This window comes from Eurytemora carolleeae, unplaced genomic scaffold, assembly GCF_000591075.1.
Source record: "Eurytemora carolleeae unplaced genomic scaffold, Eaff_2.0 scaffold67, whole genome shotgun sequence".
Taxonomy (NCBI): Eukaryota; Metazoa; Arthropoda; class Copepoda; order Calanoida; family Temoridae; genus Eurytemora; species Eurytemora carolleeae.
Window position 1 is genome coordinate 356,798 of NW_019396097.1, and position 17,874 is coordinate 374,671.

General features: G+C 33.9%; 1 protein-coding gene across 3 annotated transcripts; it reads left to right on the forward strand.

The window, feature by feature from the left end:
* The first annotated feature begins 1,589 nt into the window (after positions 1-1,589).
* Positions 1,590-16,408, forward strand: LOC111694836 (15-hydroxyprostaglandin dehydrogenase [NAD(+)]). Of its 3 annotated transcripts, XM_023463868.1 has the most exons (10): positions 1,886-1,957; positions 9,503-9,551; positions 10,069-10,144; positions 12,343-12,429; positions 12,849-12,975; positions 13,674-13,785; positions 14,075-14,145; positions 14,371-14,525; positions 15,350-15,467; positions 16,266-16,408. In XM_023463868.1, the coding sequence occupies exons 2-10, from the start codon at positions 9,509-9,511 to the stop codon at positions 16,278-16,280; spliced, it is 804 nt and encodes a 267-aa protein (XP_023319636.1). In that variant the 5' UTR covers positions 1,886-1,957; positions 9,503-9,508; the 3' UTR covers positions 16,281-16,408. The 3 variants fall into 3 exon arrangements, with proteins under 3 accessions (XP_023319634.1, XP_023319636.1, XP_023319635.1); XM_023463866.1 differs by lacking the exon at positions 9,503-9,551 and having other exon boundaries at positions 1,590-1,957; XM_023463867.1 differs by lacking the exon at positions 1,886-1,957 and having other exon boundaries at positions 9,329-9,551.
* Positions 16,409-17,874: the final 1,466 nt, after the last annotated feature.

Here is a 17,874-nt window from a genome sequence, read left to right on the forward strand (position 1 = left end):
CCCCCCTCCTATAATTTTTGTTCATGGATCTCGTAAATTTGATTTCAACAATTTTCAACAAAATTACTAAAAATTCAGGGTTAGGTTAGGTAAGACTCTTTCTGGGCCGAGCGCTGCGGCTAGGATAGGCTATGGGGCCGAGCGCCACGGATAGGGAGCTGGGCGCTGTGGCCACATGACTAATTATATCCGTGTTATACATGAGATCCATACTTTAGTGATAAGGGGGGGGGGGGGCGAAATATCGTTTTTATAGTTCAAGTAAGTTCTTTTAATTTTTGGTTCATTGTACGCAGATTTAACATAGTTTCACTTCCAAATAACAGATACAATGGAAGGTTTGGACGATGCTGGAGTATTTTTCTCCTGTAACTTCTCTGTATCTCAGAACGTGGATGGGACTGCTAATGTTGCAATGAAGAAACAGTTTGTTGAGTTCCTCAGGGACTTCACCTAGGAGAAGAACTTCACTTTCAAGTACAGAGACACCATCAAGAACAATTATCTCAGGTAAATTAAAATAAATTATTAATTTTGATTTTTTTTTAACAAAATAGGATTTTTTTATTTTCATATTTAAAAAAATTAAATGTCAAGTCACTAGTAGGTGTAAAGGAAATCTATACATATAGTTGCAAAAATAAATCTCAACTCAAATCTAGCAAGGAAAAATCTACTTTTCCTTGCCGTAAAACTTCCTTTTGAGGGGGAAGGGGGGGTAGAGTCAAGGAATTTCGGGCCTTCCTAGAAAGCGATTTTTGGACCCCCCCTGCCCCCCCCCCTTCTATCAATTTTGTACATGACTTTTTCAACAATTTTCAATTAAATTAGTATTTATTTAGGATTCGGTTAGGTTAAGGCACTTTCTGGGCCGAGCGCTGCGGCCACGAGTTAGGTTAAGTATGACACTTTATGGGCTGAGCGCTGAGGCTAGGACAGACGAGGGGGCCGAGCGCTGCGGCCACATGTCTTACATTTAATTGAAAATTGTTGAAAAAGTCATGTACTAAATTGGGGGCAGGGGGGTCCAAAAATCGTTCTCTAGGAAATTACCAGGAATTTCTAGTTATTTTCAAAAAAAAATTTTAAATTTTGCTAAAATGTTGCACACACCGAAAAATTTAACAATAATACTTTCTTTAAATATCTCTGTCGTTCCCTGCTGCACAGTTGACACGTCTTAGTGCTGAATAGTATGGATTTAAAGAGGGGGNAAAAAAAGATTACAGTGCAAATGTACTGATAAAGATCAAAAGATCCAAAATGATTTGGAATAACATTTTTTTTAAATGGTTTAAAAAAATGTTCCATCGAACAAAATATTTCTATAATATACAAAACAATCCCTGGTCTGGTTCCAATATTGAAATTATGTAAACAGAACACGGAACCTAACCCTGTTACATTTTAAGCTTCCTTCCTACAAGGTTTTATATGTCCTCCTAGTTTTCATTAAAAAGTTTTAATGCAACCAACATCTGCCTGGTAAACATTGTTTTCATTATATGGAGGGAGGGAAGGAAAAGGGAAGGGGAAGGAAGGGAAGGGAAGGGAAGGGAAGGGAAGGGAAGGGGAAGGGCAAGGGCAAAGCTCTAAAAATCAAAATTTGTTTTCTTGTAAAGGCGAACAGACCCCGTAACCCTGAAGACGAACTCTAGGATATCCAAGTCACCCTGGGCAGCGTAGAAATCTGAACCTCCGTCTGTAGCCTCAAGAGCCACAAGGTGTCCAAACTCGTCAAAATTCCTGATATCATTGTCGCCGCCTCAGGAACCCAGGCCAATGTGACAAATATTACAATTCAGTGTCGCTCTTGACCTAAATGTCCCCTGGATCCGTTCTTCATGCTGCCAGATAAATGCAAGTGAGTTGATTCCCAGATTCTTAAACTCCAGGATGCTCCGGACTCTGTTCCCCACGGAGAGATGCCGAGGCACGTTCAACTCTTCCGTGAGAGGTAAATGTTGATATTTTACAGCTGTAATACAAACATTTAAGCAGTGCTTTGGATCCAGATCCGGATCCGTTGGATCCGCTAGATTTTGGCTTCCTGGATCCGGATCCTCAAAAATATGAGGATCCCCGGATCCAAGGGGTAAAATATCAACCAAAAACTGCAAAAAAAACCCTTTTTTATTCCTAAAACCCAAATCTGAAATTTTGAAGAAAAAAAAGATTATAAAATTTCCCTCATTTTTGAATGGTTCATCAAGTTTTAGGATAAAAATAAGCAAAGATGAAGAATTCCTGAAATACGTTTATACTCAAGCAATCAACCAACTCTTGAATTTGTTAAGCTGAAAGGGGAAATAAGCCAAGTACCAGAATACGATAAAGTTATTGAACATGGTCATGTCCTTCCATCACGTTCATCTCCAGCTGGTTCAAGACCAAGATTTAGTCAAAATTCCACCACTCATTATCCTACTTTTTTCTATCAAGACCCATTCGAACCAAGGTTATCAAGTTCAGCTACCTTGCCTTAAACCCTCTGGATGCTACTAAGCACAAGTGGTTTATTCCAAAAGATTACCGACTGTCCAATGAAAAAATCAACCAGAGAGGAAGTATCCAAATCAACGGTGATCTTACTAGAAGGAATTATAAATTGATAGCTGCCCTGAGAGTTGAAGCAAAGAAGGAGGTGGTGCACAAAGTCTGGACAACTCTCAACGGGAAGATTATGTACGCCAGTGATCCAGAAAGGAAGAACACAAAAATCATGAACTCTCTATTTCAGAAATATTAAATTTCAACTATTAAATTAATACTGGTAAATGTGTTACTGAAATTAAGTACTTAAATTGAAAACTTTGCACTAATCCTAAGTATTGCATCTTTTCGCACGGTTTGCTTAAATATGTAAACTTGAGATATTATGTACTTTTTTCAATTTCTCTTCTGATTTCTTTCCAAACCAAAGATTAATTGTCTATTTTTTCTAACAAAACCCATTTCTATTTGAGCATGTTTATCAATATGCCACACAGTTTTCCCCATCGCTTACACAATTCCATCCTCTTCCTATCCTATCTCCTTTCAACCCTTTTTGGTGGATTACATGCATATTTCAACAAAGATATTGCAATTTTATCATTTCTAAGTTGAATAAAACACGACCACGGTGATCTTGAAGATGTGAAAAATTATATAGGTTCCCTTTTAAAAAAAGAGCAATATACTCTTAATTACAATGATTATATAGATCAAACAAATATGGGTCCCGATTTATTTTCAAACATTGTACATACCAAAGTGAAAACAATTTTGTATCAAACATAAGATTTTTTAGCGGATTAAATGTCCTCAGTTTAAACATTCAAAGTTTGCCATCAAAATTTGAGGAATTGAAAATATTTCTTGATAGAATCGAAAAATCAGGAGGTAATGTATCAGTTATAGTTGTACAAGAAATATGGGATGTCTCTATACCTAACTGATTCTTTATCAAAGATTTCGAACTATCTACTAATAAACGATAAACATCAAAAGGGGCAGGGGTTACAATATATTGTAAAAAAGACTTGAATTCAAAATTGGATCTTATTACAGATCTAACAAATATTTCAGTAATAATAATTCTTTAAATCACTTAGAACCATTTTTAATGAGTTATTATCTTTTTTAGAATTGTGCAATAACAGCAATTGCAAATCTTATATATTTTCTCAAGACACTAACATAGATCTTATGCAAAACAATGATGTTGTCAGTAAGTATACTAAGCATATATTATCTTCAAGCGTTTTCCCTTTAGATTTTGCGGCCTTGTGATATGTAAATATACAAAGTTTTGCACTTCTAGACCATATTATAACTAATGATAACCCAAAAGATACAAACATTTTCCAAAATATCCTTTTTAATTTTAAACCATAATACTATTTCTACCAATTATTCTTGATTTAAAACACAACGAAAATTCATTCAAAAATCTCTAAAGGAACATGAATGATAATAATATAAAATCTTTCAAAACTGCGCTTGAAAAAGAAAAATGGAATAATGTATTTTTATCTCAAACTGCAGAGATGGCGGCAATATGGTTTAATCAAACCCGGTTTCTGAGTAGTCTTAATACGTTACAGTTAAATATAACCAAACATCTCCACCATCCTTAGTTGTAACCATAATGGTAGCATGATTATTAGTCAAAATTGGTCAGACATTATGCAGCTGGTTGATAATCATCAACAAGTACTCAGTATTTTTTTGACGTTACATTTGACATTATGGAATTTTCATTTTTCTCTTTTGAGCAACCATTTTGCATCATGATATTTTGAGTGTGATGTACGACCTTAACATTAGATCAGCTGAGAAAATGGCGTGATGTGACCAAACTTTTTAAGAAGCTTGCATTAAACCCTTGAATTCTTGATGAGAGAGTCAAATATAATTGCAATTATAAAGCTATGCAAGGGAGGTCTGAACCTTACAGTATATTTGCTTTGCAGACTTATCGGATTTCTACAAATATCATAATATGTAACAAAAATACTTGATTTTATAAACTTAGATTGTACTAATTTAGTAAATGTTAATTTAATTATTCGAATAACACGTTAAATTTCATTTAATACAAACTTAAACTTCATGTAATTGTTAAATTGTCAAAATTGTTTAGAATTGTTTAGATTGTTCAGAATAAATCCTATATAACTAGAACATTTTATTTGTGTCTTTTGTGTGATCTTGTATCTGTTTGCAATTTTATGTATTCAAAAAACATGAAAACTGCTATACCTCCCATACCTATCTGATCCACTTTTTTGTGGTAGCTCACAATGAAAGGGAAGTCTAGTTAATGTAAATGGATATAAACACTGTCATTCTTTTCTGATATTAGTAAAGGACTGAGTTGAAACTTTTGGATGGATAATATTCTTTAGTGCAGGGACTTGCTGAACTATCTACCGCCAGTCCCCGGTTCAAATCCTAAATTCCTGAATCACTTCAATTAACCACCTATTGCTCACACTGCTAGAAACTCATTGCGGAAATTCGCACAGAAAGTGCGATCTATCGCATTGTCCCCATACCGTTGCGATCTATCGCACATAATGTTATTTAATCTCATGTGAGATGGAAAGTAAATTCTGTGCGAAGTATCTCACATCTTGATTGTAAATCTCACACACAGTCCAGCCCGTGTGCGCTACTTCGCACACACAGTGAGGGGGCTGTGTAATTTTGTGCGGTTTTTCTCACCTCCAGGACTGCATGTGAGTTATACCGCACAGGGGCCCTGCTCCTGTGCGTAGGCACGCACAGGGGCCTGGCTCCTGTGAATGATAGCTCACAAGGGCAGGGCTCAAATAACATACAGTAAATTTAAAAATTCATTGAAATACTCCATATTTAATAACATGAAATACCATGCATTTGATATTTAATTTAAAATATAACTATAATTAAATTGTGATTTGAAAATCAAATAAATAATATAAAATGAGATGCAGTGGTAGGCGATAATATCAAGATAATGGAGACGATTTTTTAATTCGAGTTTTATTGTTATCAAGCTTTTTTTCTGAATTTCAAGGTTACATGTAATTAAAGAGAAGTCGTTTAAAAGCCTGTTATAAAGCTCGATATAAATTAAAATTTAAACCATTGTCTTGGTATTATCGCACCACTGTATTATTTTACAAGTACAACACTTTTTATTCATGCTGATGATGATTGATGATAACTTGTTTTACCCGCAAATGTGATATTTGTTAGGAAATAAAGCAACTAACAACTAACGCATTCACTGAAAAAACTTCGTTTTTATCTTCTTTATATGTCAGTGGTGGAGATCGGCCAGTTCTCTTGATAATTGTTGAGCGATTTAAAATTCGGTGATGTTGATGGACCAAACCTCTGTAGAGTAAAAAAGAAAATTTAAATTTAACTCTAGAATATATTTTACTGATATTTAAGATATGCTTGTTATAAATTTAACCCGACAGTATATTTTACTGATTAAAGATATGCGTGTTATATATATGTTATATATGTTATAAATTTAACTTTTGAATATATTTCACTGATTTAAGATAAATGTGTTATATATATGTTATAAATTTAACTCTAGAATATATTTTACTGATTTAAGACAAATGTGTTATAAATATATATGTTATAAATTTAATTCTAGAATATATTTTACTGATTTAAGATAAATGTTATAAATATATAAGTTGACAATATATTTTATGATTAAAGATAAATGGTGTTATAAATATTTATATTTTAAATTCAATTCTAGAATATATTTTAGTGATTAAGATAAGCATGTTATAAACATATCTGTTATAAATTTAACTCGACAATATATTTTACTGATTTAAGATATGCTTGATATAAATAAATATGTTATAAATTTAACTCCAGAATATATTTTACTGATTTTAGATGAATGGTGTTATAAATAGGTATGTTCTAATATTTATTTGACCCCAGAAATGAATTCCTCTTGCCCAATTACCTATAAATCGACATACAACATGTAAAATCTGTGCTAAGATGACCCATGATGTAACTTCCGGCTACTAGTGCGCTGGTCAGAATGCTCCAATATTTGTGTTGACCTCAGAAATTAATTACTCGAGCCCAATTACCTATAAATCGACATACAACATGTAAAATCTGGGCTAAGATGACCCATAATGCAACTGCCGGCTACAAGCGCGCCGGTCAGAAGGCTCCAATGTCCATTTTGACCACAGAAATTAATTCCTTGTCCCAATTTTGCTATAGTTTGATGTATCTCATGCTACTTTTATTCTGATTTAGGTCAAACTTAGCAAATAAGTATTCAAAAATATTTTCTTTTATTGCGCGCGCGCGCGGACATTTAAGGCTTTGGAGGTGAATCTTTTGAGCGCATATTTTTTTAAGAGTATTAGGATAACTGTTCAAGTGCAATTAATGAAGTTAGGATTGATTTACTGTCAAAAAAGTCGATTTTTTCACAAAAAGCGCGTACGCGCGCACTTTTGCTCAGATCCGTTCAAAACCAAAAAATGCATGTAATATACATAATTCTGAGTTTGCATGCAAAAAATCAGCCTCCTAGGACATGTTAAGTTATGTTTATACACTGTTAAAATTTCCCGGAGATTAATACGTTTCGTGCCCCCCCTTTTAACTCTAGAATATATTCTACTGATTTCAGATATAAATTTAACTCTAGCATATATTTTACTGATTTAAGATAAACATGTTATAAATATATTTGTTATAAATTCAACTCTAGAATATATTCTACGGATTAAAGATATATGTGTTAAAATTTTATGTTATAAATTCAACCCTAGAATATATTCTACTGATCAAAGATATATGGGTTAAAATTTTATATGTTATAAATTCAACTCTATAGAATATATTCTACTGATTAAAGATATATGTGTTAAAATTTTATATGTTACAAATTCAACTCTATAGAATATATTCTACTGATTAAAGATATATGTGTTAAAAATTTACTCTAGAATATATTTTACTGATTTAAGATATACGCGGCGTGTTATAAATATATATGATTTTTCTCTTAGTCATCCTCGTACCTAAAAAGTATAATTTTCTGGTTAATTTATCATGGGTTGGATCAAGAGAATGAATTGGATGAGGCTGGATAGAATAAGGATGAGTTAAATAAGAATGGACTGGCTGCAGTGAGAATATATGAGATGAGGCTGGATAGAATAAGGATGAGTTAAATAAGAATGAACTGGCTGGATGAGAATATATGAGATGAGGCTGGATAGAATAAGGATGAGTTATATAAGAATGGACTGGCTGGATGAGAATATATGAGACCAGGCTGGATAGAATAAGGATGAGTTAAATAAGAATGGACTGGCCGGATGAGAATATATGTGATAAGGCTGGGCCGGTTGAATAAGAATGGATTGGAAAAGACTATATGGGATGAGGCTAGATAAGATTAAGATGGATTGGATAAGAATGGATTGGATATAAATGGATTGGATAAGAGTGGATTGGATAAGAATGGATTGGATAAGAATGGATTGGATAAGAATGGATTGGATAAGAATGGATTGGATAAGAATGGATTGGATAAGAATGGATTGGATAAGAATGGATTGGATAAGAATGGATTGGATAAGAATGGATTGGATAAGAATGGATTGGATAAGAATGGATTGGATAAGAATGGATTGGATAAGAATGGATTGGATAAGAATGGATTGGATAAGAATGGATTGGATAAGAATGGATTGGATAAGAATGGATTGGATAAGAATGGATTGGATAAGAATGGATTGGATAAGAATGGATTGGAAAAGAATATATGGGATGAGGCTAGATTAGGATGGAGAAGATGTTCAATGGAATGTTGTGAATAGGAAAATGAATAGAGAGAGAGTTTACCTGCCCTACCCGTTCTGCATAGCTCAGTTCTGGTTTGGTTTCTAAACTAGAAAGTCATGAGTAGGACCGCTCTTCATTCGTGAATTTTAATGTATCCTTTTTACATCTCTCTAAAACACACCCAAATGCATTTCATTCTCTTAAAAACACATAAATTAAACACAACCAACTACATTACAATCTTTTATCGACACATTCTTGACTTCAGTACGATCTCTTTAAAACACACTGAATTGCAGTAATATCTCTATAAAACACAACCAACTGCAATACAATCTGTTATCAACACATTCTTGGCTGCAGTACGATCTCTTCAAAACACATTTAGTTAAGGTAGTATCTCTATAAAACACAACCAACTGCGATGCAATCTCTTTGAAACACACCCAATTGAAGTAATATTTTTATGTAAAATACAACCTACTGCATTAGGATCTTTTTAAAGGTTAAACACATTCAATTAGATCTTATGTTTTTTTTAAAGCATAACTCCTCTATTCAAAGTCAAAACTGGAAAAAAACTACGAAGTTGGACCAGGAATTTCGAATAAATATGACCTTCTCCTTCTGTATAATAAAACATCAAACTGCAGTAATATCTCCGTAAATGATAAAAAAAAAAAAACAATTAACTGTATATCGTAGAAACTAGTCAAATCTGCTGCTTACAACTTCTATGTAACACGTCTATAAGACAGTACGAACAGAGGTGTTAACCTGCAGAAAAATCCATCTTATTTATATCAATATTTTGAAAAAAAATTTATAAGGTTTTTTAAAAAATCGATGTAAAATATCATTTAAACAACGTTCAACTGTTTACAAAAAATACAGTAATTAAATGATTTTAATGAAAGATATGATGATAATGATAACGAATTAAAAGAAAATCAACCTTTAAATAATAAATAAAAATTCTAATTGTAAAAACACTCAGAGACATTTAAACCATATGAATTATTGCCTAAATGTTTCCCATCGTTATCATCTGATTGAAATACTAAAAATTAGTTTTTATTCTGTGATCGTTAAAACAATCGATAACTGTTTTTCCAAAAATATATTGCTTATAGTATATACATAGTGCTTAGTTCATGCATAAGCGATGTTTTAGGGAAAAATGAATCAATTGGAAATGTCAGGAAAAGTTTCTTTTTTAACAGGTCAGCAAAATATTTCACAACATTTACAACAAATTTACTCTTATATATATACTCCAAGAGGAGGGGGAGATTTAGAACGTACTCTAGTATAAGCATACTCTAGGAAGGGGGAGATTTAGAACGTACTCTAATATGTATATATAATCTAGGTGGAGGGGAGGTTTAGGACGTACTCTAGTATAAACAAACTCGAGGAGGGGGAGATTTAGAACGTACTCTAATATGTATATATACTCTAGGAGGAGTGGGAGGTTTAGGACGTTCTCTAGTATAAACAAACTCTAGGAAGGGGAGATTTAGAACATACTCTAATATGTATATATACTCTAGGAGGAGGGGGAGGTTTAGGACGTACTCTAATATGTATATACTCTAGGCGGAGGGGAGGTTTAGGACGTACTCTAATATGTATATATACTCTAGGAGGAGAGGGAGGTTTATGACGTACTCTAGTATAAACATACTCTAGGAGGAGAGGGAGGTTTAGGACGTACTCTAATATGTATACATAATCTAGGAGGAGGAGGAGGGTTAGGACGTGCTCTAGCTTCTCTCCTTATAACCAGAGGTTCGGCAGTATTTCTTTGTGATAGGTAAGTTATAGGTATTTTTATTATTTTTATTATTATTATAATTATCAGGTTTACTATATTTTTTTCTTTCATTTTTTAACATTTTCAGAATTGCATCAAAACAGATAATTTCAATTTAAACGTTTAAACACCATAAAAAGGTTTAAAGGGGCTGTAAAGGAAAAGGAAAGGGGGTATAGGCTGAAACCTGAGAATCTCAGGCGTTTAACGATATAATTAAGACATCTATCTGATGTTCCTGTCGCGAGAAATTAATATAAAACTGTGTCAAAATTATACAAAAATCTATATATATGAAATTTTGTATAAAAGTTGCAGATTTAAACAGATCATATTCAGCAAATACGCAAACAATCTGAAAACGACTATATCCCAAAGAAACCTTTACAGTCCCTTTAAGTAGTCGGTTTTTTAAATAACAAAATTATTCAAATCATGAAGATTGATATATATACTGTTAAAGAATAATGAGATTATTGATTTTAAGAATTCAGATAATTTGCTGATTGAAACAACTGGTGAAATATTACGCCATAATCTAAACCTAAAAATGTCTCATCCTAACGTTTTTCTCTATAATAATGTACTTTCAGCTCAACTGCCATGTCTAAGAAATTTTTTTTAAAAGAGATTTTTTGTCCCCAGGACATGATCAGGTTGTTACGATCAAATCTCGGATTTTTTTCTATTGCGAAAGTTTGGTGTTGTCTGGGTTTTTATATTGATCTACCAGGGGTTGTAATCTGGCAGCACATTCATCCATCCACGCTTCATTCATTCTGAGAAGAGGGTTGACAAGATTCCAGCTGCCTAAGATTCTTCTTAGGCCTGAGAATATAGAGTGCAGGAATCCTTCTGATATATTGGAATGAGGTCCGGGTGCCGTACTGATAGGAAACATCACACTCATTGCTCCCTAACATCTGTAAGCCCGGATTGGATACCCCCAGGTACCTATAGCTGGCAACCATAGATTCTCCCTGCTTGTCCACCATTCCTCTCTTCATCATCATTCACTTGGATCAATCTCACTTGAAGCTTCTTTCTTGTTGAGTAGAAAGCACGCACCCTTTCGCTGCGAGAGTTGTTGACAGCCGCCCCTCTGTCCTCCTACATCCGTCAGGTGGTCATAACTGCTAAACCAGATGTCGGCTTCAGATGTTTTTGAAACCACAGGTTTGTGTGGAGTACGGGAATCGAACCCGTGAACACCAGTCTGGACACCAATCCAGTTACTGGCTGTGGACACGTGTGCTTAACTTCAGTGATCTAACGAGAACTGGTGTTGCACACTCTCCACCCCACCCCACCAAAAGAAATTGATGCAAAATTTCGAAACACTTCGGAAATTCTTTTTTAAATCCAAAGTTTGAAAGTGAAGATTCTCCGACCATCTAAAGACTAATTTGTACATCTAAATCACCATGAATAAAAATTAATTATTTCATATTTATAAAATCTCACTGAACTAAAGAATTGAGAAATGTGAAAATGCGCGAAACAACTCATGTTCCCAGAAATAATCTGCACAAAAATGAACCAGATAGAAAATACAAATAAATACGACACCATTTGCATGTTACCAAGAAATCAAATCAAGTAGTTAAAATAACGAGCTATAATTAGCACCATTATTTCAGTACTTTTTCCCATAGAAACATAAAATACATGCAAACTTAATGAATACAAAGTGACACTGAACAATTTATCAAATTTATAATATTGTTATAAAATGCAATGAATGTAACAGGAACTCCCAAAAACATAAGTAAAACACCCTCGAACAGTACTGCACTGGGAGCACAGCTTTGTTTACGTTCCTCAACAAATATTGAAATATGGAAATTCCTTTTACATTCCTTTTTAATGTATGTGGATAAAAAAAATTAAATAATACCTTCAAGTTATTTTTAAAAAGTATGTATTCGCAAAAAACTTTCACGGTCCGAAACAAAATTAAATATTGCTTTCTATCGTACTACTCTTAGAATTAGAATAATAAAATACATAATTACACGCCACAAGCTCTTATTTCTCATTCCTATAAATCTTTACAACCTGATAGATGTATAACTTTGATATTTCAAACTTAAATTATTTATCAACAGAATCATAGTTTCAAATATGGTCTACGACCTTGGGTTGCAAAAATATAGGGATTTGTGTTAAAGATTAATTTTTAATTGATTTGTTTAAAGGAGTTCTGAAGATCTGGAGAAAGTAGTTGGAGACCTGAAAAGGGAGTTTCCTGAAGGAAAAGTTGGGCTTTCCCCGCTAGATGTCAGGTAATTTGGTAAAGCACTTTTAAAAACTTTCAGGGGTGTTGTCAGGAATTGGTCAGGGGCCGGGGGGCTTAAATTTTTCTTTCTTTCCAGAGCGGGGGGGGGGGGCTCAGCACGCCTCTGAAAACTGTGAACGGAAAAGATATTGACAGTATCTATTTTTCTTCAAGATATCTTCCTCATTGTTACTCACATAAAGGTTTCATTGGTAACCTCGTGCATCGGACTTTTGTCGTGAACGATTTAGGAAAAAATCTCCTTTTAGTTTTTTGGTCGTTTTTGGCGTATATTTTCTCTCAATATCAAAATGAGGCATGGTGTAAAAAAATGTTTAGAATAAATAATTTTGAAAATATTTCCTTTTCTTTAACCTTGCCAGATTTTGAAGATCTTCAGAAAAATATATGCAAAAATAATTGCAGATCCCTACCTGGCTGGGATAAAGCGTGGGATGAATGTGTTGACCAGCTTGGTTCACCAGCTGTAGTAATAAATATAGCTGGGGTCAAGGGAGAGGAGGACTGGGAGCAAACTTATGATGTTAATATTGTAAGTATTGTTTATTATATATTTTTTTAACATTTAAATGGACTGCAAGCGTAATTTCTAGTGGCCTCCATGCAAAGATGTCAATGCCCGATTTACAACGGTACCCTTAAAAGCTTTGTCTGATCAAGTATAAATTTAAACTGTTTATTTTCATGGGAATTCAGTGATGAATTCAAGATAGTCTGATTTTATTAGCTATAATCTAATTATGTCTGCTAGAGATTATTTTATGAGAACGGTAAATATCTGCAATGATGTGTCTGTAATCTTTCTGAAAGATGAACAGTGATATAAACATAGCAGATGAAAATCCTTCGGATTAGAGCTTTCATGGTATAGACATCACGATACTAAATCAAAAAATAATTTTAAAAAGACGATATCGAACTCAAAAAGACGATATCGAACTCATCACTTAATTCCCATGTTTATTGGGACACCCTGTATGATAAGCTAATGGCTTTTCCACGGGTAGCCGTAGTACATTTGAATTTCCGAGCCGGGTCAACCTTTCCGGTCCCAGTTTGTACTGTAACTAGCTCTATGGACAGGACTAGCCGGTGCAACAAGGTTGACACGGTCAGACTTTATGCTTCATATAGGTTGAATTTACTTTTACTAAAGGGGCAGATTTGCTAATTTCCATTTTTCTTTTTCGAGATAATCAACAAATCATTTTTTTATTTCACGTTGTTTAGAAAGGTGTGCACAACGGTATCGTTACAAGCCACAAGTATTTATCCCGTGAAACCGGGGGGTCTGGGGGTATTGTTGTTAATATCTCATCAACAGCAGGGGTCACGTGTATAGGTAAATAAATAATATTTAGTGAGACCCAAAAAACTGTGGAATAGGAAGACGACTTTTTGTCCAATGAACATATGAAACACAACAGTTGTATTGTGGACACACAAAGATCTATTTCACTTTATAAGTATCAAATACACAACAAAAATTGCTTTCAAATAAATGTCGTCTTTATATTCCGTATTTTTTTGGTCCCCCTTTTTAATTTACTCAATTCTTTTGAATTTTGATCCATTAATTCATACAGTGCAGTCTTAATATTCTTTTGAATTTAATTTTTCAAATCTTTAAGGTGACATGTTTGCTACTCCTGCCTACACTGCTTCCAAACACGCCGTATCTGCACTCACCAGAACATTTGGGGTCAGCCATTTTGATTGTTTCCGCCATTTTGATTGTTTTGGAACTTTGATTTCCCCGCCATAGCTCCTTTATTTTTCATGTTGATTTTTCATTAAATTTTGATTCAATTTTGATATTCATTATTCATAACATTTTTTAGCACCCTGGTGATCATGTTTATAAAAAGAAATAATACAGAAATTTTAAGAGAAATAATAATAATACTTAGATAAAATCCTATTTCAGCACAAGTTCTGGTATAACAGAACAGGTGTCTCTGTAATCGCTGTGGCTCCGTTCTACATAGATACTCCGTTTATCGGGGAATGGAAGGATTGGACTCCGGATACAGAAGCACAGAAGGAACTAGAAAAATCGGCGGCCGGTAAAAAAATACTAAGGTAAAACGTCAATTTAAAGCCAAGGAGACATCATTGATTTATTACAATCAAGGGCGTTCACAGGAAGGGGAACAAGGCCCCCCCTCCGCTGAGATTTTGAGGCAAAAATGTTTAAATTTGATAAAATAATGTTCTCAATTTGATTAATAGTATTGTACCCCGGCCTTTTTCAAGTTATGTTTTGATCATAATTTCATGTTTTACGAATTACGTTTCTAGTTCTTTAATCTATTTTCCAAATTCCTAGTTCTTTTTTTCCCTATCTTTTAACTTGCTTAATGTCCCAATTTTTGTTCCTATTCCTAACACTGTGTCTCTAGACCATAAATCCTTAAATTTTCAGAGTTTTTTGTTCCTATTTTCAGTATTTATTGTTCCTATTTTCAGAATTTTTTGTACCTAAAAAATCTCGCCCCCCCCCCCTGCTGAAATCCTATGTCCGCCCTTGATTACAATAAAGATATGATTGAATGCTTAGTTTCATATCGTAGAATTTTTTTGTTAATTTAGTAATATTTTCTTCCGGTCATTCTTAGAATTCGTTAGAAAACATTTTGATATTCTTTTTTAATTCTATTTGTGATTTTGCATAATTTTGATTAAAATTGAGTTTCTTTTATTATCCTTGGACCAGATCTAATGAATAGTGAGTCGTGGCTCAACTAATTCTCTTCAGCTTGAACTGACGCACAAGAGAAGTGGTTGAACTACGTCTGAGCGGTTTAACTGCTTATAGCATATTCATTAAATCTAGTTCTAGATATGATCCTTTGAAAATAATGTGTATAATTGCTTTCATGATTACAAATATCTATTGACTTTAGTCCTGGTGAAGCTGCTCTAAAGATTTTCAATACTTTTCGAGCCGAGTCTGGTTCAATCTGGTTACTGCGCTCTGGAATGTTTCCTCCTTTTAATATACCAGACTATAAACTTCCCCAGGTAGATATAAGGTGTTTTTCTTCATTTAATACCAGACTTCAGGTAGATACGGGTGTTTTTCTTCATTTAATACCAGAATACAGGGAGATGCAAGGTGTTTCCATCCTTTAATACCAGACTACAGGTAGATACAGGGTGTTTATCTTCATTTAATACCAGACTACAGGTAGATACGGGTGTTTTTCTTCATTTGATACCAGAATACAGGTAGATGCAAGGTGTTTTCATCCTCTAATACCAGACTACAGGTAGATACGGGTGTTTTTCTTTATTTAATACCAGAATACAGGGAGTTGCAAGGTGTTTCCATCCTTTAATACCAGACTACAGGTAGATATAGGGTGTTTATCTTCATTTAATACCAGACTACAGGTAGATACAGGGTGTTTCCTTCATTTAATACCAGAATACAGGTAAATACAAGGTGTTTCCTTTATTTAATACCAGACTACAGGGAGATACAGGGTGTTTCCTTTCTTAAATACCAGACTACAAGTCATGCCTTTATATTATTACAGGGTTACCCACAAAGCATGAGACTGTAAAGACGATCCACAACTCTAAAAATATGACGATTTGAAACTTGATTTTTGGTTTCTGCAATTATTTGAGTATTTTGATGGTTTTCTAAATGATAAAAAAGCCAGTTTTGACCTGAAAGAAACTCTGATTGCAAGAAAACAGACTAGACAAATTCCGTAAAATCGTCTCTGAAGTCTCATCCTTTGTGAGTATCTCTGTATACGAAGGCACATAAGATATAAATGTCTAAACTCCCTTAAATCTTTAATTTTTCAGCCTAAAATCCTGTGATGACAGAAGCAAACTCCCAGTTCCGGAAATATTGTCATAGCATGAAGAACAAGTGCCATTTTATTTATATATTTATCTAGTTTTATATGTTAACTATTGAAGCTTTAAATATATACTATACATAACAATGTTCTGCAAAATGCTAAGTACGTGTAGAAAGAATAAGAGTAGTTAAAAATATAAGAAAAAATTTGGAAAAATGTTATCAAAATAAAAAAGAATACATCTTGTTTCTAACCCATGTTCACCCATCACATTTCACTATACAGAGGGGAAGGTTAATTACTGGTACGACTGTGTGATCTCGTCTAATTTGGTTACCAATAAGAAACTAAAAATATTTTTTCTTCTAAATACCTCTGCAATAAAAGGGGTTGACTGAAAACATGTAAGATCTCAATCTGACGTAAAAGGAATTGAGTTTTTACCACGAACTCTTTATTATTATTTTCCAAGCCTTTTATATTTAAAACCCGATCATGCAATGCCATATGAACTCAGATATTGCAAACTATGTTAGATCAAATAATCTAAGTTTTATTTATCAAGCCTTTTATATTTAAAACCCGATCATGCAATGCCATAGGAACTCAGATATTGCAAACTATGAATTTGTTAGATCAAATAATCTAAGTTTTATTTATCAAAACTTTATTCACATCATTAGTTTGCAAAGATAAAGCTATTAGAAGATTTGAGTTTGTGGCAAAGAATCAATTTTAATCACATTTAATAACATATATACAATGAGAACTAGAAAATGAACACAAACATAAGACACGTCAATTGGACAAAGTGCACTGTGCAGGTGCACAAACAAACAATTTCAGTAATGTTTCAGTTACAGAGTGTCCCACAAAACTTGACAGTAACAAGACAAATTGATCGTTGTCTTTGAAGTTTGAATTTATCTGTGACATTCAGTCGACCAAACTACTTTCACATGTTTGATTCTTGAAACAATAATCACAGGTAATCCTCCTAGTCCTGGCATTTCCAAAATGTTTTCTATCTTTTTGTTGTCAACATTACCGGAGATATTGAGAATTGAGATCTAACTGGATCGAGTCTAATTGTGAAAAGATGAAGAATATCAGTCGGAAACTAGTGTCAGTTCTCGAGGCTTGTAGGAACTCTGCAGTGGCGAAGGGGCTCAACCCCTTGCAAGGTAAATTTTACTGTTCTCCTAAGGATTCATTTTAATTAAAATGAGCGGTATTTTAATATGATATAGCAGCCTAAGAGATATAAAGCTTACCGTTAGCATTCTCTAATAATACTCAGAGATTGGTTGAAGCCATCGAGGTAGAGGTTACTCAGTTCGATATCATGTGATCCCTGACAACAGCTGATCCCTGACAACAGCTGATCCCTGACAAAATGTGATCCCTGACAGCAGCTGATCCCTGACAGCAGCTGATCCCTGACAACATGTGATCCCTGACAGAAGCTGATCCCTGACACTAGCTGATCCCTGACGGAAGCTGATCCCTGACAGCAGCTGATCCCTGACAACATGTGATCCCTGACAACAGCTGATCCCTGACAACAGCTGATCCCTGACAACAGCTGATCCCTGACAAAATGTGATCCC

Coding starts and splice junctions, on each gene's coding strand:
- LOC111694836 (XM_023463866.1), top strand. CDS start 1,897: ATGCTCCGGACTCTGTTCCCCACGGAGAGATGCCGAGGCACGTTCAAC. Junction 14,146..14,370: donor CACTCACCAGAACATTTGGG/GTCAGCCATTTT, acceptor ATCCTATTTCAG/CACAAGTTCTGGTATAACAG. Junction 14,526..15,349: donor GCCGGTAAAAAAATACTAAG/GTAAAACGTCAA, acceptor TATTGACTTTAG/TCCTGGTGAAGCTGCTCTAA.